The sequence below is a fragment of the Trichomycterus rosablanca genome, chromosome 24 (genome assembly GCF_030014385.1).
Source record: "Trichomycterus rosablanca isolate fTriRos1 chromosome 24, fTriRos1.hap1, whole genome shotgun sequence".
Lineage (NCBI taxonomy): Eukaryota > Metazoa > Chordata > Actinopteri > Siluriformes > Trichomycteridae > Trichomycterus > Trichomycterus rosablanca.
In genome coordinates this window covers 16,472,901-16,496,296 of record NC_086011.1, presented here as the reverse complement: position 1 = coordinate 16,496,296, position 23,396 = coordinate 16,472,901, and the positions used below count along the sequence as shown (strand labels likewise).

General features: G+C 38.4%; 1 protein-coding gene across 2 annotated transcripts in view; it reads left to right on the top strand.

The window, feature by feature from the left end:
• camk1b (calcium/calmodulin-dependent protein kinase Ib) overlaps nucleotides 1-23,396 on the top strand; it is a 36,916-nt gene that overhangs the window by 1,269 nt on the left and 12,251 nt on the right. Inside the window, exons 2-4 of one of the 2 annotated variants that reach the window (XM_062986372.1) lie at nucleotides 3,337-3,349; nucleotides 10,172-10,282; nucleotides 23,015-23,146. In XM_062986372.1, coding sequence (XP_062842442.1) covers nucleotides 3,339-3,349; nucleotides 10,172-10,282; nucleotides 23,015-23,146 — 254 coding nt within the window. In that variant the 5' untranslated portion in view covers nucleotides 3,337-3,338. The remainder of the gene's footprint in view (nucleotides 1-3,336; nucleotides 3,350-10,171; nucleotides 10,283-23,014; nucleotides 23,147-23,396) is intronic. The other variant, XM_062986374.1, reaches the window with a different exon arrangement.

Below are 23,396 nucleotides of genomic sequence, written 5' to 3'. Positions count from 1 at the left end.
CCACAAGCCCCACAAACTAATGAATGCAAGACATAAACACTGATGATTCCTCCAGTGTTCAGCTCTCTGAGTTCCTTCCTACCAGTTTCAGGTACTTTATCTCAGGTGTCGTGTAATTAACTGCCATTATCCAGCCCACAAAATCCTGGAATTGGGTAAGGTTGCGTGAGTGATAAAGAAGACTGGAATTACTGCATTTCTATAACAATGAGATGGTTCTAAAAAGCGTACAATTCAGTGTATAACTGCTGGAACTGCTTTACATCATCAAGGGCTTAAGCTGCAGTGCAAGAAAAGTCCCTGCTCTGTTTTTTTTGTCTGTGCTAGTTCAGCTTATTTTAAGCCAAGTTTGGATTAGCAGAGGATTTTTTTTATATATGGTCGGCATTTACATTTACGCTACCAAATGAACGATCAATAAAAATCAATCAGTCACAGAAAAGGAAATGCTTTTCTCACACACGTGTATAAAAACTTTCGTTGCAGGGTGTCCGAAGTAAACAGCTGTTTTGTTTCTGTCACAATCACATAAAAAGCAACAATGAATGAAGGAGTGGAAGTGGTTAACCTAAGCCTGCTCTGACCAAACAACAATGTAGTGTTTATGCAAGAATTCAGATCTGACAGCAGGGCAGCCGGTGGATTTAGACAAGAATTGAAAACATCTAGAATGTTGGATAATTTACTAAAACTGACGCAAACTTTTTTTTCCCCTTTTGCAAACAGCTCCATAAAAGGTCAAACTAACGAGAGCCGTTACTGCTAAAAGGAAAAATGATAAATATTTGGGTTCTTCTGTTTTGGATGATGTCTGTGTTCTGCTGTCTTATTTCACTCTTTCTCTTTTGGCTCTTGTGGCTAATGTAGTCCTGATACTTTTGTGTACATCATTTGTCATTTTAAACCTCTACAGTAGTGCTGGTCAACTGAGGTTATTGTTGACATTAATTTCAACACGTCTCTGTACTGAGTATGTGTGTTGAATTAACAGAAGTATGATAAAAAAGTCTTAGGACTGTTGTGAAGTTTAATAGAAGTTTAAATTACAGGGCTAAATGTTTGTGTTAATGCTGTTTAGCTTCAGTTTTATACAACTAACCAACCATAAAAAGTCATTTTGATTGATATGGTTACATAGGATCATGTACACACATATTTACCGCATTTATCAGATGAATAGGGGCATGGCTACCAGACTTGAATTTCTTCTGGCTCTATTTTTAGGGTTGTTTTTATGTTAATAAGTCCAATAGTAGGTTTCTGTCTAGTTATGCTTAAATTGACATCCATGTCCCTCCAATCATGTTTTCTTTTAAGTGAAATGTCCCAGTATGATTTGCAGAACTGGAGCACCATATTATGATGCTCCCACCCTCATGCTTCAGAGTACGTATGGTGATCTTGGTATAACCAGGATATGACAAGTTATATTTTTGTTTTTGTATGGTGTTTTGTCCATGGGGTATTCCTCCCCTAAACCCATCGTTTTTTGCGACCCTGATCAGGGTGAATTATGTGTTCATTCAGTGAGGTTAAAGGAAAGTAATAGAGGTCCTATAAAGGTTTAATAAAGGTTTCTTTAGGTCCTTACCTTTTATTTGTTCACACTGCTCCTGCCCTACAGGTTAAACTGTTATCAGTCGCTCTGTGGCGGTCTGGTATGCATAATATGATTGTCATGTGACCCTTACAAGAGAAAGTCCCTATTGAAGACCTTTCACTTTCCCTCTGCAACTAGGGAGCTGTAATTTTTCTCCCTCTCCTGACACACACTTTCTTGAGAAAGTATTCACCCCTGCACTTTTACATGACAGAAACTGGGATTTGTATCAAATTAACTTACATTTTTAGTATTTATTTATTTTCATAGTAAATAAAGACATCCGCGCTTGCATAAAACCTTGAAAATTTCAACAAATGTCAATGCCTGACTATTCACCATTCTTATTAAGTACAAAGCAAGTTTAAGCAATTTTTGGTACTAGTACAGCCATTAATCTTTTGAACAAGCTAATGAATTTTGCATAACATAATGGTACAATTTTGGCCGAGCCATTATTCTCTTCAGAAATTCCAAACACGAACACAGTCCAAAATGTTGTGGAAAAGCTTTCCCAAAAGAGTAGAGACTGTTGTAGCTGTTGTAGCTGTAGAGGAGGGGATTCCATATTCATGCTCACATACATTTGGCCATATAGTTTAGCACTCTGATGCTTCCTCTTTAGCCCAGTGGCATTAAATCCAGTCATATTCTTTTGTGGAAAGTGTTCTGAAAATGTCACCTGACCAGGTAAAGATCGTTATCAGATAAAGAAAGTGTCATAAAGAAGGAGTACAGTTTCAGCAGAGGCCTGTGTTCTTCCTTTGTACCTGGACACAAACATGCTGTATACGATTGCTTGTAAAGGAAAAGTTTGTGAACCCTTTCGGAATTACTTAAACAAATGTGACAAATCATTCACAAATCAGGATAATAAAACTGTGAACCCTTGTTTTAACCTGTAAAACCTTCTTTGGCATGTTTGTATGAAGTGGGTTCAGGTCTGGACTTGGTCGGGAGGAAAACAAAAACTGTCACCTCATGCGGAGGGTAAATTTGTTCATCCGGTCAGTTGTACTCCAAGAATCACTTGGCATAAAAACACTTGACATGAAGTATTAGTCGCTGAAAAACGGCTGACGTTGTTTACAGTCAAGCAAGCTTTTATCACAATGGGATTTTTTTCTTGTGTGTCACCCTTCACACCCATAGAGATGTACAGCTGTGTTCCAGCTGCTTAAAATGTTTTTTTTTTTTATTATATCTGACAATCTGGGTACATTTTCTCTTAGATAAGGGTAACAGTTTGTATTTTCTTTATGACTTTGGCAAATACGTATTCCATGTATTTTGTACTTGGCACACTTTCTTATTATAATGCATCTCTTAGTTACAGTGGATCTGAGAAGTTTCTAGCTCATAATCACTAAATTATGCAAAGCATTTTAATCAAGGTGCTTTTGCGATAGCTCACATGGTAGATAAATTTCTTCCGTTGCAGTAGATGCTATCATGTCACCCAAATCTATGTGCGTGGTATAGTACTGTACGTACATTCATAACAGAAAATGTCAGCGGGTCAGATCTGAAAATATGTCAAATCTGATCTGATACAGTGTTTAATTTGCATTAATTCTATTGTACCTACGACTAAGAGGGTTTGTGTACATGTAAGACGTTTCCCAATCTTACATGCTTGCCATAATTTCTCTATTTTAAAGTTAACCCCACTTTTAGTAAACAGGGGTGATGAGAAGGATTAAGGTGTCTTTGTGTCTCTTCTGTCTTCCGAGCAGCGATGGGACACCAGTGAGTACCTTTTATTTCTGATGAGCTTGAATTCTTCTGTATGCTGCATGCTGGAATACCAATTCCAACCGTACCATTTTATCTTCACCTTGTAAAAAAGCCAGTAGTTAGTTGTTCCATGATCTTTCCTGTGTACATGGCTCAGTCTTTCCTACTGTCTCCTTGAATAATGCTGCCTAGTGGTGATCTGAACCCTCAAGACCTTTTGCCCTGCATGAAAACCCATGCAAATACCTACGACTCTGGCTTTGTTTTTGGATATATAATTCATATAATCTGTAAAGAAGCCTCCTGCTTGGTCTATGCACCAGTTACTTTGATTAAAAAGGTTTTAGACTTTAGTTGTTTTGGATTTGGCAAAGAAAATGGATTTGCTCTTGATGTTGCATTATCAAATGGCTCGTTACGTTTTGCTATTTGAGCAACACTTATTCACTCTTAATAGACACCGGGCCGTATTAAAGAGTTCAGTGACGTTCCTAAGGCACTGTTATAATATGCCAGCAAGCCAGTTCATCAAATTTCTGCTCCGGTGAACTGTACATGCTGATATTGTGAAGTGAGATGATGGTACAGTGGTGTAACCTAGGAGCAACAACAGCCCATCCACAAAGCATAAAAGTAGTATAGTAACCTTGCTACAGAATTCCAAACTGCTTTAGACTCCTAAAATGTCAGTATAGTCATTTTTAACTGCTTTATAGATTAGGTTTGTAAGGCCAAGCAGCTGCACAGAATTCTAGGATCAACATATGCAAGACCAGTAGTGTTATGCTCTAATTCTTGGAGCAGAATTGTCTGAAATATCAGGTAATTCTTGACCTTTTTAGTTTGGCAGACGACAGAAGAATGCAACAGTTGGATGCCATAGTGTGAGCTGTAAAGTGCAGTGAAGGAGAAAAAAATGTCTAGAGCTGTTTATGACCACACTTTTTCCCCAGAGAAGGAAAATCAGAAAATCGGACCATGTACAGCATGCACTGGTATTTGATAGAAAAAGACCTTTGATAAGCCTCTGTCATGCTGAAACCAAGTGAGCTCAGTATAGAAATGGTTTGCTAAGTTTGGTGTGAACGATCTTGATAGGCCTGCACAAAGCTGTGAACTACAGCTGATATCTTTGCAATAGATGCAGACAGGCCTAATGCGAAACTTTACTGCCTGACTTTATCAATTTTCTGAATGTAAATGAATCCCAGCAGTCTGACTAGAACCTTCCAAAAGAACTGAGGCTGATATAGCATGTGAAATTTGAGTTTTGAATGTTGGGTGTCCAAAGATTTTGGCTGTGTATATTGTTAGCATGATATTGAAGTTTATGTAGTGCGTTTATGACCCAATAAAATCATAATTACTGTGGTAGCACATTAAATTAATTGTTTACTCTTATATGCCATCTATATGCCATTGAACCTTATTCAGACTCTCTAAAGCTTACTTATAGCTGGAGCTCCGAACTTTTGGTTCTGTTTTTGAGATTGCACAATGGATTCTACATCTCAGACTAAACACACTTTAGTCATTGAAACTAACATTGTAAATACTAGAGTGACACGACCTAATCTATCACGCTCTCATGTTGCTTCGCTCAATTAGGGAAGTGAAACTGCACCTCCTGCGGTCAGCTGGGGCTTAAAAGCAGTGAGGTTTGCTGGTTATCTTCAGTCTCTACTGTGTTACTTCCTGGCTGTTTTTTGTCAGCTACACCCCAGTGTTGCCCTGGGCAGTTTACTTCTGGCAACATTCGGTCTGGTTCTGCAGACGTTTCTCTATGGAGAGCTTGAGGAGTTTTTTTTTTTCCAGAATAAGTGAAGTGAGAAGCCAAATGCAGTAAACTTTCGATGCTATTTCGGTTCAGCTCATGGCTATTGTCTTGCTGAGAAGAGGAAATGAGGTTTGTTGATTGTTGGATGGAGGACTGGACTGGATTCTGCAAGTCACATATGCAGAGTCACACAGTGGCTGTTTGTATGCAAGGCTTGAAGTTAGGTTATAATAACTGGGTTATATGCGTTTAATTGATGCATTATAGCATGTGCATAACAATCTAATTAAGGTCTGTTTAATTAGGCACATGTAAATAGTGATATAAAGACTGCATTCATAGTCTGGTACTGACAACTGTCTGTACTTAAACTGTGGATCATTCAAGCTGTGCTGTAAACGCCTGCCTACAGTTTGTTGCTAATCAGTAGTACAAACAAAAAGCAGACACTTGTCAGCTTTCTGGCCCATATAGACAGTATGCCTGCTTGACTATAGACAGTGTCTCCATTGTTTGGGCATTTTCATCTGACCATCCATATTTGTTTATACAGATAAACGTGGAGTCATTTCTGAGCAACATCTGTTTTTTTGGCCAACTCCAAATCATGATGCTCCCACCACCATACCTCACTGATGGATTGATGTTATTTAGCTTATACATGCAACCCTTCTTCCAATATTGCCCAAGACTTCTGGTTTTGTTTAACATAGCTGTTGACTGTTGTACTGTTGTGACTACATGGCAGCGTGCAAATTACCATCCGTGTTTCTGTCAGCAGAGCAGTTTGAGTTTGTTGCTTTTGTTAACTGCAGGAACTTTTCTTCCTGTTCTGCAACCTATTGTGTAGATTGTGTGTACATAATAGCCAAAAGTCTAGACATCCCTAATTCAGTTTAGATGTTTTAGCCACTGCCATCTCTAATGTTTATAAAATCAATTATATGCTTTATATTTTGTTCTCAAAAAGACGTGGTTTGATGAGTTTAGTGTGGTAAAACTCACATTAAACAAATAAGATAAACTGGAACAGTGTTTACAAGCCAGGCATGATCATCAGACATGACTCTGACCCTACGGCTGACCCTACAAATGCTTGTTTAACTAAATGGGTACAGTTTCTTCACAGGCACACTCTAAAATCCAGTGAAAAGTCTTAAAAGAAGACTTGAGGCTTTTACAGTAGCTCAGTATTAATTCCTATAGTTTTGGAATGTGCTGTCCAACTAGCTCATGGTCAGATGTGTCCACACATCTCAATTAGTGTATAGCAAACACAAAAAGGTGGTTAGTTGCAGCCCTCACTTTGAAGCTGAATTAGTTTAGGTTCTAAACAAGTGACTTATGACACAGTGATTGTGATGTCACTATGTTTACATGCATTTTGCAGATTTGCAGAAATAAATAAGTGCATAGAATAGAAACATTACTGAGAATGGAGTTATTTTATTAAGATTAAGAAGTATACCTTATTCTGATTAAGCCATCAGTCTGAATAACAACAGATTATTAGGCTGCATATAAACATAACAGCTCATGGTCAGGTGTGTCCACACATCTTAATGAATGTATAGCAAACACAAAAAGGTGAATACTTGTTTCCGCACCACTGTAGGTACTTTGGTTTGAAACTGTGAAGTGCCAGGCATTCGACTAAAGCAGGAATAGGTGAACTCTGAATCAAATGCCTGTACGTCTTCATTATTAGGGTTTCTATAACAGACAATTAAATCCAGATCCAAAGTTTGGAATGATGTCCATCACGTCTCTTTAGACTCTCGGAAACTGGACTGTTGTTAAGTCGGCTATTTTGGGCCGTCGCATTGAAGGGCTGTGCATGTGTGTGATGACTGATGTACCCACTGTTTGTGTTGTGCTGACCCTAAAAATAGACACAATGCACTTATCACACATTCTCCATCAGGCCTGCATGTGTTCCTTAGTACAATATTACCAAGTATTGTCATTATAGAAAAATAGAAAAACTTTTCTTCTCTTATAAGATTTTATTGAAATACTTGCATTTTCATGTCTCTAAAATCTGCCACGCATTCACTTATCTTAGATACATTTAACTATCTGTCAGTAACTGAAATTATGAATTGTAAAGCTGTGCAGCATTTCCATCACTGTAAAGCACAGATCCAGAATATAAAATCCTGTCTTATCTTAGCACAGTGGTGTTTTGGTTGTTTCATTCATTGATTGCTTGTTCATTGATACTTTACAATGAAATAAGTTTTTTTTCTTTGCAGATCTGAATACAGCAATTGTAAGTCAGATTGTACTTAATAAACGTATCAACAAAATAATCAAGTTATTTAGGTTTTGTCCTGCTCATTTTCATCACAGTGTATAAATATGTATCCAGTCATGCCGAAGCATTAATGTGCATTTCTTTTGCAAGTCTATAGGTCTATAGGCATCCGTCAGTCTCGGGAGACTATGGAGTTGTGCACTGTTAAATTTTTGCAGCATCGGTTGGGGCTTGTCAGACCTATACAGGAATCTATAAGTGATTTGTATTGCCACACATTTATTGGTATATAATTTTGTTTTATTTATTTGATTTTATATCGCACTTAGCAGTAAATGTTGCTAAAACACCCAAACATAATTATTAGGGGTGTCCACATACTTTTGGCCATAATGTGTATATATAAAACAACCAGTTCATTAATAAATTACTCAAATAATGGTTAGCTGCAGCCCTAACTTTTAAGTTGCTATTGGTTTAGGTTCTAAACAAGTGATTTATGACACAGTGATTGTGATGTCTCTGTGCTTACATGCATTTTGCAGATTTGTAGAAATTAAATTGAGTGCATATAATGAAAACATTATTGAGAATGGCCTTAATTGGGTTATTTTATTAAGATTAAGAAGTGTGCATGCACTTTATATTCTGATTAAGCCATCAGTCTGAATAACATCAGATTTTTAGTGCATATAAACTGTATTGTTAGGTTATTATAATGTCATTGACCAAGACAGGGTAATTATGACATCACAGATCAGAAAACTGAGTAGGTTTAAGAACACTGATGAGAATACAGAGTGTTGTAGTGGATCAGACACTTTTCTCTGGGTCTGAATTGCAGACAGCCTTATTGCTGTTGGCTGTGGAATTGCCAGGTTAGTGTAAAATTTACTGAAGTTTTTCCACTGAATGTTCCCATACAACTCTAGTTCTCTAATCAGGCTTTTAAAATTCTATGCCACTTACTTATCTACTGATTTTAAGAACAATGAGTGACTGTGATCAGAGTAGTTCTCTGCGTAAACAAGTATTCACCTTTTTTGTGTTTGCTATACATTAATTAAGACGTGTGGACACACCTTACCATGAGCTGTTATGTTTATATGCAGCCTAATAATCCGTTGTTATTCAGACTGATGGCTTAATCAGAATAAAAACGTGCAAGTATAATTCTTAATCTTAATAAAATAACTCTATTAAAGCCAATTTCAATAACGTTTCTATTCTATGCGCTTATTTTGATTTCTACAAATCTGCAAAATGCATGTAAGCACAGAGACATCACAACCACTGTCACAAATCACTTGTTTAGAACCTAAACTAATTAATCTACTGTATTGATTTTAAGAACAGGGAGTGACTGTGATCAGAGTAGTTTGTAATTTTGAGAAATGTACATGTTGTGACATCATAGTTTTATTATAGGCTGTGATAATGACTTTTTTGGCTCACAGTTTCCTTCATGATTTTTGGTATTTCTAGTGAGAAACAGTGTGTTCAGTGTTTACATCAGGACATTACTGTACTCACTGTGTTCAGTCATAAAATGCTAAAATGCTTAAGTCAACAGATCAGTTAAACGGTGCCTGCTAGTTTGACTAAAATCGCTTGTATGACTATGCACGCTCATTAAAGCTAAATCACCAGTGGCTATGCAGTAAATGTGTTATTAGTGTATACAGTATATAGTCTAATCGTTACTTGGTCTACCTAATAGGCATGCTTTAGGCTAACTTAGCTGCTTTAGAAAATAAATCGTCAGCATGTTTTTTTTTTGCTTTAATCTAAAGTGATTAACTGGGAATTCACTGCAAGTCTAATGAGACTGTTTTTTTTCGACATTATGTAATAATGTCATAGTAGTGTTATAAAGCAGAAAGTAATTTTAACTATTTTCACCACTTCTCTTGAACTGCTGCGCGGATGATGACCAGTAATCGTGCTTTTATCTGATATAGTTATGTAGAGTTATGAATCCACCACGAATGAGCCTTTTATGGTTCATTGAATTACATTTATTTCTCCGATGCTTTTATCTAAAGTGACTTACAAGTGAGGCAGAATGCACTGCCAGCCTAATGAGACTGGTTTCTTGACATTAGAATATAATCTGATGATTGTTATTATGAAGCAGGAAGCAGTTCGGATTGTTGTCTCTTCCAGTTCTCGAGAACGTTTCTTATTTTAATCTTGCACACGTAACGCTGCGCTGAAACAAAGCACGGATCAGAGTAAATAAACCTGTAATTATTTTCTCTGTTGCATTACACTGGGCTGACGTGGGAAATTATACACCCTGTACAATCAGTAACCTGTGCTGTGTTGATTGTGATCCTGCAGAGATGAACCATAATTGATTATGATGTCCCATTTTTTTGCTCTGGAATGTAATTCCTTAGTGCACTGAATATACTATACTATAATATAGAAGTGTTTAAACATCACAGTCTTTCACAGTAAGTAAAATAGATTAGATTAGATTAGATTCAACTTTATAGTCAATGTGCAGAGTCAAGTACGGAGGCAATGAAAGGCAGTAGCATCTAACCAGAAGTGCAAGATAGAGATTATTTACATATATTATAATTAAAGTGCAGGAGTGACAGTTAAGTGAGATATGTACAGAGTAGTAACAGATACTGCAGATTTTTATACTATAATTCTAACATTACAATCGTTTTACAGCAATTTACTTAAAAAGTATTGAAGCCTTAAAGCAATACCAACTCCAAAACATACTGACCTATTTAACATGTGATGATCAGTGTGTGACAGAACTGTGCTTCCTGTCTCGCAGCCACACCATATTCGATCGTCACAAAATGCCCCTGGGTGAAGATGGAAACTCCTGGAAGAAAAAGACATCCGACATCAAGGAGATCTACGACTTCAAAGATGTTCTTGGAACGTAAGTGTTAAGAACGTTCTAACCACTTTGTATGATTTGTTAATTAGCTGTGGATTAATTGAAACTTACCAAAATTACACGAACAAACACACCCTCACAAACCAATGAACCGATTCTACACCACCCTACAAACCTACTAATGCGCCTGTGCCCAAAACAAAACGACCAATCCACAATCACCTACCAACCGTCCGACCAACCAACACAACTCCCTACCAGGCACACTGGCCAATAAGTGACATCCAGTGACCCTCTGTCATAACCAACCCACACAAAAGCCTCCAAACCAACCGAGCAATGAACCGAAACCCACTCACTCACTCACAAACCCAAACCCATTTGGGGTCAGGATCCCTGATTGCTTTTAAATTGACGCCATGTGTGTCTAATCTTTAGTGACATCACTTATATCAGTGCTTGGCAGCTGAGCTGACCCCTGTAAGGAATTTCAGCCCCTGTTTTTCCAAGCCGGGGTTCCCAGAGTTAAAATTGAGTCTTTTGCAAGTTATCAGTCAGTGATTTGAGGTCTGCTTGGCTAGAAGGTCCTGGGAGAGAGCAGTTAGCATGAGAGAAGGCAGTGTTTTTAAATGACACAATGCACTACGGTCCTGGGAGTGCAATATTTTGTACTTGTTTTATATGTGACAGTTAAAATGTTTATTAGGTTTTAAAATCTCATATGCGCACACTGCTAAGGTTAGAAGTTCCTTTATTTAGCCCTACTGCGATGTTAGTCAAAGGAAGTCCTCTTCCGGGGTCAAAGCAGACGGTTTCGCTGTGTGTTAATGGTGTGAGTTCTGTTCTCGTTTTAACATACTGTCTTCAGTTCTTACCAGAAGATTTGAGAAGTGGTTTTCTGGCATTCCAAGTATTTAGTCTAGACCAGTGTGAATGATGTAAATAACGTTCTTTGATGTTTGGAGTTTTATTTCTGTGTAGTTGCTGAAGCAAGGTGTTTACATACTCACTCTTCTTCTACGTCTACTGTGAACGATCATTTTCAGAAGACATTCCACAGAAGCGCTGACCTTTTTCGTATTTTTTTGCACACTGGTTCCTGGTGCAAGTGCAAGTCCAGACCTGCATGCATGCAGCAATGCGCCATGTGTGTGTGTGAGTGTGTGTGTGTGTTATCTGTTGTGTTTTTTGGGGGACTGGAGGAGGTGGGGTTGGGTTCCCTGCCCGGACCCTCATGTCCAGGCATGGTGTGGGAAGAATCGCTAGCTCTTGCCACACTTAGCTTCGAGTTCACTGTGGGCTGGTTGTCTTGACAACTGGAGCAGACACTTTCCATATGGACTAAAACAGTTGCTATGGAAACAAAGTTTTATTTTCTATTAATAAGCTCGCCGATGAACGTGTGAGCGTTCGCAAGAGTCGCTTTAATACCGACGAAGGTACCTTGTAAAATAATTTTATTCCTGTGCGTCTGATGAGGGCAGTTCTCTGGAATCCCCTTCCATATTTATATGCAGGTTCACACTTGTAGAACCCTGACAGCTACAGCCACTCGTTTACTAATGTTTCCTCTTTTTTGTTTTATTAATATGTCTGTATATTGTAAGAGATGCTAATAAAAATACAGCAGAACTTAAAGTAATATTTTGATGTTTAACAGCACAGTACAGCCAGGGATCCTTCAATCAATACGTTGAGTCAAAATAGAAACACCTTTAATATGTCAAGTCGTTTTTTAAACCTTTTCCAATGTTACATCACTACTGAAACCCATTTCAGTACCTTATGTCCATATTAAAACCTTTTCAGTACTACGTCATTGCTGAGACCTCTTCCAGTATGTTATTACCAAAACCTTTTCAACACCATGCATCATTATCGAAGCCTTTTCCAATCTGTTGCATCATTACCAGAACCCACCCAGTACCTTCATCATTACTAAAACTATTATTATTATTATTATTTTAATTTTCTCCCCATTTTCCTCCCGATTTAGCACACTAAATTTTTGTCTTCTGCTGCTGAGAGATACCAGATTACATCCGAGGAGAGCACGTCGCTGTACACACCTCTGAAATCTTGTGTCATTGCTGAAACATTTTAAGGGTGTGTCATTCCTGAAACATTTTACACCATGTGTTATTAATGAAACCCCTTCTAACCTCTTTCTTTTTAAGCATTACAAGTATGTTGCATCATTACTGAACCTCATTCTAATATGTTATTATGGAAATCCCTTCCAATACAACACCTCATTACTGAAACATTTTTAAATAAGATGATTACAGAAACCTCCGTATGTGGTACATGAACAAAATGTGTCACATAATAAACAAAAGCCTTAATTTGCTTCGTCCCATGTCCAAAATGTCTTACAATATGCCGTCAAATACAAAACCCTCTACATCATGACTTAAATCCTAAAATCCTAGAGCACATTTAGAGTACTGTACAGGAGCATGCATATAAGATCCTATTTACCTTGTCTTAGATAAACTGACTGGACTATGAAATATAAATAAACTAAAGCTTGATGCGTGCCATCATCCTGCAAATCATTTCCATCTCCTGTCTGGAGTCCTTAAATAAACTACTTAACAGTTTAATCAGAATCATAACAAGTCTCTTATGTAAATGTTTAAATAGTAATCTGCTCCCTCTCATCTAACACACGTTCTTTGTATCTCTGGCTCTGTGGATGGGTGTTTTCATAGCAGATAATGACTTTTACTAAAACACAAAACAATTAATGAGCTTTACAAAGGCCCAAACTGATCTGGACGGAACGCCTATAAATCTTACTGTTTGTTACTGTTTCTTCCAGTAGTAGTTTATACTGGGTGTTCTGGTTGTTCTCAGTGTTCCTTTGTCAGACCTGACATTATTATTATTAGTGCCAATGATCAAACGAATGACCAGAACTGGAGTTACAGTTCTCACATTCATTAATTAATAGAATTCACTCAACCCAAATGGATGCGTTTTAGTTATTAGTTATTAGTAATTTAGTTATTTCAGTTTTTATTCACAGATAATGAAGATTGAATGGTTTATTTCTCTTGACATAGACTGCTGCTAAATAATTGTATGTAAATGGTCTATAATTATTAGATCTTGTGTTTCCAGGTTGCACAAACTACAATCTTGTAAAGAATAATCCAGTAATCCGGTACTGACAGATGAATGAATGAATGAATAAAATGAATCCTAATAAGACTTTACAACTCTTATATCGAAATACAGCAGCAAGACAGTGAAACCACATCCATCCCACTTTTAAATATTATGTAATGTAAAGATAATGTATAGTAATCACATTTATCTACTGTATATATGACCAATAACAGCGTTTGTCTTCTTCTGTTATCATCTGTTATTAAACCAATTTGTAAAGAAGATAGAATCACATTAGAATAAATAAAAAATGTGTATTTATCCAAGATATACATAATAAAATGTGCACATCAGATCAAAACAAGCTGAAATGTGCAGAAGAACGAGGGCAGAGTTCTCCCATCCCCCCCTCCTCCCTGACCCCGACCACACCTCTGTGATCTGTGTTATTGATCATGCTGGTACGACCGGGGCCACGCCGGACTGAACCAGCTAATGAACTCCAACGAGTTATACAGTCACTCTGCGCGATCTATGGCAACTCCCAGCATGCTTTGCAAATGATGGTTGGTGGGGGTGAGCACAGGAATGATTTGAAAATCAATAGAGTATGGATTGACTCCTGTACAGTTGTTGTGAATGATGCTGCTGATGCGGGCACGGCTGTTTGTTTGGGATAACAAATGATGCGAGTAGTTTTCATTTATTTAAACGATGGTGGTGGAGTTTGGTGTAGCTTTACAGCTCAAACAAAGTCTCTGTTAATTCTGAGGATTTCCCGGAGGAAGCTTTATCCTCATACCCATCTCAACACGTCTTTAGATGTGCAACAGTATGGGGTCGTCGTTGTCGCATTTTTGTTTCAAAATTTTCAGCACATTCTCTATTGGGGACAGGTCAGGACTGCAGGCAGGCCAGTCCAGGACCCGTACCCTCTTCTTCCACAGCCATGACTTTGTAATGTGTCTTGTTGACAGCTGAAACAAAGTCTCTGTTCTAGTTTGTTGGTTTTGCGAGTGCATTAATCGTACAAAAACAAGAAGACAGCTTCATTGTCATTTTTTCAAGATTAAAATGCAATGCAGTTGGTTGTTTTTATTTATTTTTACACTTAGTGGCAAATCTTTTGTTTTTTTGTAGAATTTCTGAGGAATAAATTCTGAGGATTTCCTGGAGGAGGTTTTATCCTCATACCCATCTCAACACCTTGTGATACGTGCTATAATTATCCATGCAGAAAAATCTACACATGCGTCTATCATATACCTGTTACTTTCACTGCCTTAAAATACACATTTCTAGTGGATGATGGTTGAACCCCGGATGAAGCATTTCCTGTTGTTTTTGTGGTTTTCTTTGTACCTATTTGTGATTATTTGACATCTAGGTTAGTGATTGTTATCGTGTTCACCCATCATGTGTGGTCAAGAGGTAGAGGTGTGAAGTTTGGATGGAAGATTGAGCCTTTGGATCTTTCTTTTATACCCAATTGTGATTTCTTTACCCGTTACCTTTCACCTGCTTATTGTGGAATGTTTAAAAACACTGCAAGTTCAATATTCTATAAAATTTGACTCTTATTTTGCCTCGGCACATCTTTTATTTTAGTGTCAAAGGCATTTCATTCAAAACACAATGATGCTGGACAATGAAACATTGGAAATAATTTCTTTTATCAGTAAAAAAAAGTAAAAGGGAATTAACTTCTGGAAATTGGGTCATTTATTCATTTAAAATTCTAAATATTAATGCTGCAAAAAACATGAAAATAATTCTTGTAATGGCTGCAACTGGTTTCATTATAAAAATGTTGCTAGAAGTTAGAAAGATTTTACTATGAAAGATCTCTGCAGCTCTTTATGTTTTTATTTATCTTTTAAGATCGAGTACTTTATTACGAGGGGATAGATGCATTTGGATAACAGGTTCTCATTATCTCCATGCTTTTCCTAATGATCTATCTGAATGTTGCAGTTTTCTGAGGGTTAAAGCCGAGAGCAATGATGTCATCTGTTCCAACTCCAGAATAAACCCTTAGACTGGTGTAAAAACTCTAACAGTTTCATGGGTTTTTGTGGAAACGCCTACAGTCCAACAGGGAATTGGTGTTTGTGGGTGGAAACATGGTTCTGAAAAAAAAAAAGTTGTTAGATGGGTATACTAGAATAATTTTTGGACCACATGATTTATAAAGGGATTTCTTTAAGCCAGCTAGAAAAGACCAGGGAGGAATCGCAAAATGACTCTTAAAGACACAGTGCACTATTACTGAGTAGTACTCCAGGGTGCAACATTTTGTCTATTTAAATCAAGTCTTGTGTTGCATTTTAGTTTTAGGACTTTAGTGTTGCTTCTTTTTTAATGAGTAAATATATGAAACATATTAGTTTGTGTTTTGGTGATCATGACTCAGTTTGACTGGGTGATCATGGCTCTGTTTGGGTGATCATGGCTCTGTTTGACTGGGTGATCATGGCTGTGTTTGACTGGGTGATCATGGCTCTGTTTGACTGGGTGATCATGGCTGTGTTTGACTGGGTGATCATGGCTGTGTTTGACTGGGTGATCATGGCTGTGTTTGACTGGGTGATCATGGCTCTGTTTGACTGGGTGATCATGGCTGTGTTTGACTGGGTGATCATGGCTGTGTTTGATTGGGTGATCATGGCTCTGTTTGACTGGGTGATTTTATAATCATGGCTGTGTTTGGCTGGGTGATCATGGCTCTGTTTGATTGGGTGATCATGGCTCTGTTTGGGTAATTTTATAATCATGGCTGTGTTTGACTGGGTGATCATGGCTGTGTTTGATTGGGTGATCATGGCTCTGTTTGACTGGGTGATTTTATGGCTCTGTTTGACTGGGTGATCATGGCTGTGTTTGGGTGATCATGGCTGTGTTTGACTGGGTGATCATGGCTGTGTTTGACTGGGTGATCATGGCTTTGTTTGACTGGGTGATTTTATGGCTCTGTTTGACTGGGTGATCATGGCTCTGTTTGACTGGGTGATCATGGCTGTGTTTGGGTAATCATGGCTGTGTTTGACTAGGTGATCATGGTTGTGTTTGGGTGATCATGGCTCTGTTTGACTGGGTGATCATGGCTGTGTTTGACTGGGTGGTTTTATGACTGTGTTTAACTGGGTGTGTCTGTATACAAGGCCATTGTGACACCTGTTTGTAACAGGATGTGTCTTCCGCATCAGTGGGTTTGGCTCTGCATATATGTAATATTTGCTGTATTTAGAATGTAGTTACATTTGCATAGTGCATGCAACAGTTGTAAACCAACCACGTGTGTGTGTGTGTTTCGAACAGCCAGCCCTTGTTCGTGACTCTTGTTGTTTACCTGACTTCGTACCTTGTAGGTACTTCTTTAGTGTCTTGGCGTCTTGCAAATAGACGTCTTACATCTCTCTTTGGGTGTGTCCTGCATATCTATCAGACCTCCACAACTGATTTAGAATGCAGCCACAAATCAGCTACATGCAGTAATTTTTGTACTCTTTGAGTCTTAAGCATGGTTTGAACTGAGCCACCCCTTAAGATTTAAGGAAGACAAGCATCAAGGCTGTTAACTATACTGGCACCAACACAGATGTTGGAATGAGTTTACCATGCCTGTCTTTAAATCGTTTCAATTAAAGACCTTTTTATGCAGTAGATCAAAATTAACATGTGGTCATGTTCTACTATGGACATCTTAATACTGTACATGTACTCAATCTTGTTATTATTTTGTTTCAAAACCAGTTTCAGAAATCTGCATTAAAACATCTAGTACTTCTAGAGTTTGCTACACAGGAAGCATGTTTGGATGGTGTCTAGTACGTACCACATTAATAAATCACCAAATATGATGATTGCTTTAGTCAATTAAGAAATAACGCCTCAGGAGCTGAGAAATTATGTGGCGCTTGAAAGGCATCAATAATGCCAATCATTTCTGTGAGTTGAATCATTAGTGGTTGCTTGGACACCAGTATGTTCTCAATAAGCTTCTAGCCAGGAGGTTTTTTAGTTATGAGCATTATTTCATCATCAAAGTTCAAATGTTAGGTTTTATTTATTTAAAACGTGAGCACATACATACATGTTTCATGTGGCCTGTGGGTGTTGCAGCTATTTAAATGTTGAACATCGTAAACTAAATAACCATGATAAATCTGCTTTTAGTCGACATTAGAATTGTTTCTGAGGTATAGGGGGTGTCTGTGGTCAGAGGTTTGGAGAACATTTGGAGAAGGTACTAAATACTCAAAGAATTTAATCAATAAAACTGTTTGATGGTTCATCAATAATACAACTATTGTTTTTAAGAAGGTTTTTATCTTGTTGAGGCTTCCTGAATGAAATACACATTTGGATTTTGCTTTTTTCCCATTTTTATCCCTCATGTTGAAGAGCACTTATCCCAGTTTGTAAAGACAGAAGTGGCTCAGTGGGATGAATTGGGTCTGTCACCGTGCCAGGGAGTAATTGCTGCCCACTGACATCACATGCGGATCTTTTTAATCTGTTCTCTGCGTATTGTTTTCTCTATGAGCTGGGAATCGTTTTCCACCTTTAGGTTCCCTTAGGCAAGGCAAGTTTTAGCTCTTGAGTCTGATGGAATAGACTTTTTTTGAGTCAGTGGAATGTGGTTACGGCCAGAATTTAAACCTCACCTTTTCACCCATTTTTCATCACTGTGCTTGGGGGCAGCTATTACAAAGTTGAAATGTCATTGTATGTGGTAGAATTAGGTTTTTTGTCTAGTGAAACTAAGGGATCCAGTCGAAATCATGGCACACTGAGAGTCACCTGACTCTTTGAAAAGCATCTTGTGACTACATATGCATGTTTGAATATATGCACCTATCAGCAATCAGTTTGTGAATGAAAAACAAACATACATTTGACCTCCTTACTACTGTAAAAAGAAGTCAAACTAACAGCTTTACTACTAGTAGCTATAAAGCATGTTAGTTTATTGTCTTAAAACCTGTTTATCTAGTCACAGCAGTCGCAGCTCCTGTGCACCTCACCTCATGGTCTTTACTGTCGAGTTGCTGGTGTGGGCAAATTTGTCCTTTTTACTTTTTTAAGCAGGACTTTCCAAAGTTTATTCTGGGTGTGGATGGGAAATGAAGTCTCATTTAAAAACTTTGAAGCTTCAAGCTGCTCTGCTTCTACTGAATGGTTCTTTTCTTTTCCTTCCATTTGGGACTTCTAGACAATTTCATTTTCCTCTTTTAAATCCCAGTCGAAGTCTGACTTACTACATTTTTACCTTTTGCACTTTATGGTAAGAATAGAGTAAGAGTAGTACTTAATGTGTCCTTAAAGCTGATTTATTTTACAGAATGGCTTAATTAGACTGTCATGGCAAGATTCGGCTTTTAATGGCACTGGATATGAGCATAGCCATGCCACCATTTGACTAAAATCCATCCCAACAACACTCAAATCCTGTCTCAGACTTAACAAGAAGTAAACAAGATCGGTCTTGACGGAAATTGACTTAAACATGGGAAGGAATGCAGAACACTACAACAGTGGATTGAAACACACCCAAGAGAACTGGCTTTCACATCCTCTCCAGAGATTCTCTTTAAGTTTAAGCATTTTATCACATTAAAAACATTGTTTACAAGTTATTTCCCAAACATCTGATTTTACAAGTGAGTCTCAAGCCTTTCCTGTCCTACACTGTATGTAACTAATCCATTTAAAGACCATTTAATTAGACCCACTATTTAATACATCAGTGTGCGATTTGAAACACAGCCTCATCATGGATCTTTGGGCGTATACACTGATCAGCCATAACATTAAAACCGCCTCCTGGTTTCTACACACACTGTCCATTTTATCAGCTCCACTTACCATATAGAAGCACTTTGTAGTTCTACAATTACTGACTTAGTCCATCTGTTGTTTCCTTTCATGCTTTCATGCTCTTCTTCAATGGTCAGGACTCTCCCAGGACCACCACAGAGCAGGTATTATTTAGGTGGTGGATCATTCTTAGCACTGCAGTGACAATGACATGATGGTGGTGTGTTAATGTGTGTTGTGCTGGTATGAGTGGATCAGACACAGCAGCGCTGCTGAAGTTTTTAAACACCTCACTGTTACTGCTGGACTGAGAATAGTCCACCAACCAAAAATATCCAGCCAACAGCGCCTTGTGGGCAGCGTCCTGTGACCACTGATGAAGGTCTAGAAGATGACCGACTCAAACAGCAGCAATAGATGAGCGATCGTCTCTGACTTTACATCTACAAGGTGGACCAACTAGGTAGGAGTGTCTAATAGAGTGGACAGTGAGTGGACACGGTATTTAAAAACTCCAGCAGCGCTGCTGTGTCTGACCCACTCATACCAGCACAACACACACTAACACACCACCACCATGTCAGTGTCACTGCAGTGCTGAGAATCATCCACCACCTAAATAATACCTGCTCTGTAGTGGTCCTGTTGGGGTCCTGACCATTGAAGAACAGGGTGAAAGCAGGCTAAAACAATATGTAGAGAAACAAATGGACTACAGTCAGTAACTGTAGGACTTCAAAGTGCTTCTATATGGTAAGTGGAGCTGATAAAATGGACAGTGAGTGTAGAAACAAGGAGGTGGTTTTAATGTTATGGCTGATCAGTGTAAGCTGTATGAATATGTTTGTGACGGAGGAGCATCTGGTTGTCCGTGTGTACGTGTATGTAAAAAAGCTTCTGATGGAGTGCAGCTCATTTCAGAGGTAATAAGACTGCATAGTGTTTGCTGGAGGTTGCCGTTAGCAACAGGGTCTGGACACCAACTCGGCACAAAAATAGGCATTAACCTTTTAAAAGCAAAGTGTTTTTTTTCTTGCAGCTCAGCTGTACGCATTTTTTCAGATCGTGTTTGTGCTTCTGGACAGACTCGCTCCAGATAACATCTGGTTTTGTTGGCTGATATGGGCGTCTGTAGGGATTTCACAACGAGACCTCAGAGTATGCATCAGGTTTCTTTCGACCCTCTTGCGTGAGGATATAAAGACGCTATTTGTGAAAACGTTTGGTTTGTTTTTGTTATCATCAGACCGGAAATTCAAACCGAAAGTCTTTGGTGTGTTGCTATTTGGGTGTACTTATTTTGGGTTGGACAAAATAACATAAAACCCAGAACAGACTTTTGTGGGTTCTAGCTGGTTCTAGCACCACCACTGTTGGGTCCTTGAGCAAGGCCCTTCACTTAGAAATAAGCTTTGGAGAAAGCGTCTGCTAAATGCAGAAAATATGAATGAACGATTTTAATCCATGTTTCTGTTTGTGATGGATGTGAGGCGGAAGAAACCCCCTAAAAATGCATTGTACTCGCACATCTATTGGTACATTATCCGCTCTTGAATTTTTATGACCGTGCACCTGCAATACATCCTTGGAACTCTTGACTACTAATTGCCAGATCTTTCAAATGCTAATTAGCAAGCTAATAAATAACTAGTGCATAAAGTAAGGAACCATAAAGACCTTGGTGTAAAGTAACTCTGGTGACCTGCACAGAATCCTGACCTCAACCTCACTGAACTCCTCCTCACACATGTATATTTCACTGAATGGGCACAAATTCCTGAAGATGTTCCAAAATTTTGTGGACAGCCTTACCAAAAAATGGGTGCTGTTATAGACACAAATAGCAGGCAGCTTCATATTATGTTTGCATATTATATTTAACAAGTGAATTTTGTGACTAAATACAATGAAGGCAATTGAGGGTTGGCTCAACAGTGGCAACCTGGCGGTGGTGGGATTTGTTTGTTTGTTTGTTTATTAGGATTTTAATGTCATGTTTTACACACTTTGGTTACATTCATGACAAAACAGGTAGTTACTCATCAGTTCACAAGGTTTTATCGAACACAGTCATGGACAATTTTGTATCTCCAATTCCATGGCTCACTTGCATGTCTTTGGACTGTGGGAGGAAACCCATGCAGACACGGGGAGAACATGCAAACTCGACACAGAAAGGACCCGGACTGCCCCACCTGGGGATCGAACCCAGGACCTTCTTGCTGTGAGGCGAGAAGCCACTGTGCCGCCCCCGGTAGTAGGATTTAATCCAGCGGCTTTAACCACTGAACTAACACTAGTCCAGCACTTACCACTGAACTAACACAACCTCTTCATGGCTCCATGGCATTTGAATAGGATGTCCAACAAGCACATGGTCGGATGTCTACATCTTTAGTCAACACAGTGTATTTAAAGTGTATTGCTTGGATTAGTAGCCACCTGTGTGTGTTTAGTCATGTGTGTTTAGACCATTTTGGTTTTATTGGTGTTTATTCTTCTCAGAATGACGTACATGTATCCGGTCAGATGTCTTCAAGGACTATAATGACATCCTGTTAACTAATTACAATAGTTTACACAGACACACACACACACACTTTTTACATATGTTTTATTTAATATCTGTCTGGACTCTACACCATTTATTTCCATATCAGTCCTTATAAAAAGCATCACCAAAACATAATGGTGCCTGCACCAATTTTATACTATACTTTAATATACTTTATTTTACCTAGCTGATGTTCTTGTTTATAATTATGCAACACCTACTGCTTGGAAATCAAACCGAAATGTCCTGCTTTAGTCAGAACAAAAGACTTGTCCCTAAAGCTAGTCTTGGTGTAACTTCTCGGGTTTGGATGATCCATCAGCATCTTTATTTACAGCCGGTGATTGCAACATCTTTGAGTGACAGTTGCTGTTATACAGCAGTGGTTTTAATGAACGCTGTTCTAGTTAAGAGTGTGAGAAGCTGAACTAGGCAGTGTGACTGTAGCTTCATATTCTCTTCCCTTTTGTATAATGAATAACTGGGGTTTGATCATTGCTGTCATGTATCCTTTCTAGATATTTGCTTCTCTATGATTAGACCCCTGTCTTTTTATACTGTTAGCCCTAACAAAGAAATGGGCTGTTATTAGTGAAAGGAAAACAACCCTTGCTTTACTATACATTTTATGGCCAAAAGTATGTGGACACCTTTCCTGGTTACTTATTTGAAATTGCAGGAATATGACATCAGCTATACAAAAATATATGATCTTAACTTTGTAGCTGCAGTTTAGGGATTGCCCTGTCCCATTCCAGCATGACTGTTCCATTGTGCAAAGCAAGGTCCATAAGGACATGTTCAACAAGCTCCTATTCAGATGCCAACTGTATAGAAAATGCATAGTTTTTAATCAGACAAGTTTGGATCTGCTGTCTGATTGTGTGTCATTATCGGGGTATAGATAGCACCCCCACATGTCTAAGTGGTCCACCACATTAATCTATACCCTTGAGGACTAAAGGAAGTAGAAAAACAAGTTATCAGTCTTAGAGATCAGTCTTCTCTGGAACTGCTTCAACATGCGTAAACAAAAGCAACAAATTCCTGGAAGTGGTTTGAGCTTGCAGGTCAGGGACTCTGCTCTCCCAGTTTTCTCACCCTCCAGGATGCTGTTGTGTTTGGTTTCCTGCCAAGAAAAACAGACGGGTATTAGCGCTACCGACTGCCACCTGAATGACTAACTGTTCGGATCCAAACAGTTGGAGTAAATCTATATTCTTTTATATGTTTGTCTTATTTATTCAAACGTGTGGGTTGTTCAAGCTCGTTTACATGCCTTGCAGGGGGGCGTTCTCCGAGGTGGTCCTCGCTGAAGAAAAGAGAACCAGGAGGTTGGTGGCAATAAAGTGTATTCCAAAGAAGGCGCTGGAAGGAAAAGAGAACAGCATTGAGAACGAAATTGCCGTGCTTCACAAGTGAGTCATCTTGCTTTATGACTGTGATTCTTAACACTTTCAATGTCATGGCGCACCTGTTTATGATGATAACGTACATAATCATCACGAAACAGAAAGTTTTACAACTTACACAAGTATTACGATGGGGAAAGTCTAGGAAGCTCTCTACAGATCTCACAAAGCATCTCTTCTAAGGAACTTGGTCCCAAGATTATCTGCACAGATAATAAGATAGGAGAGAGGAAACAGAATATACAGAAACTGGATG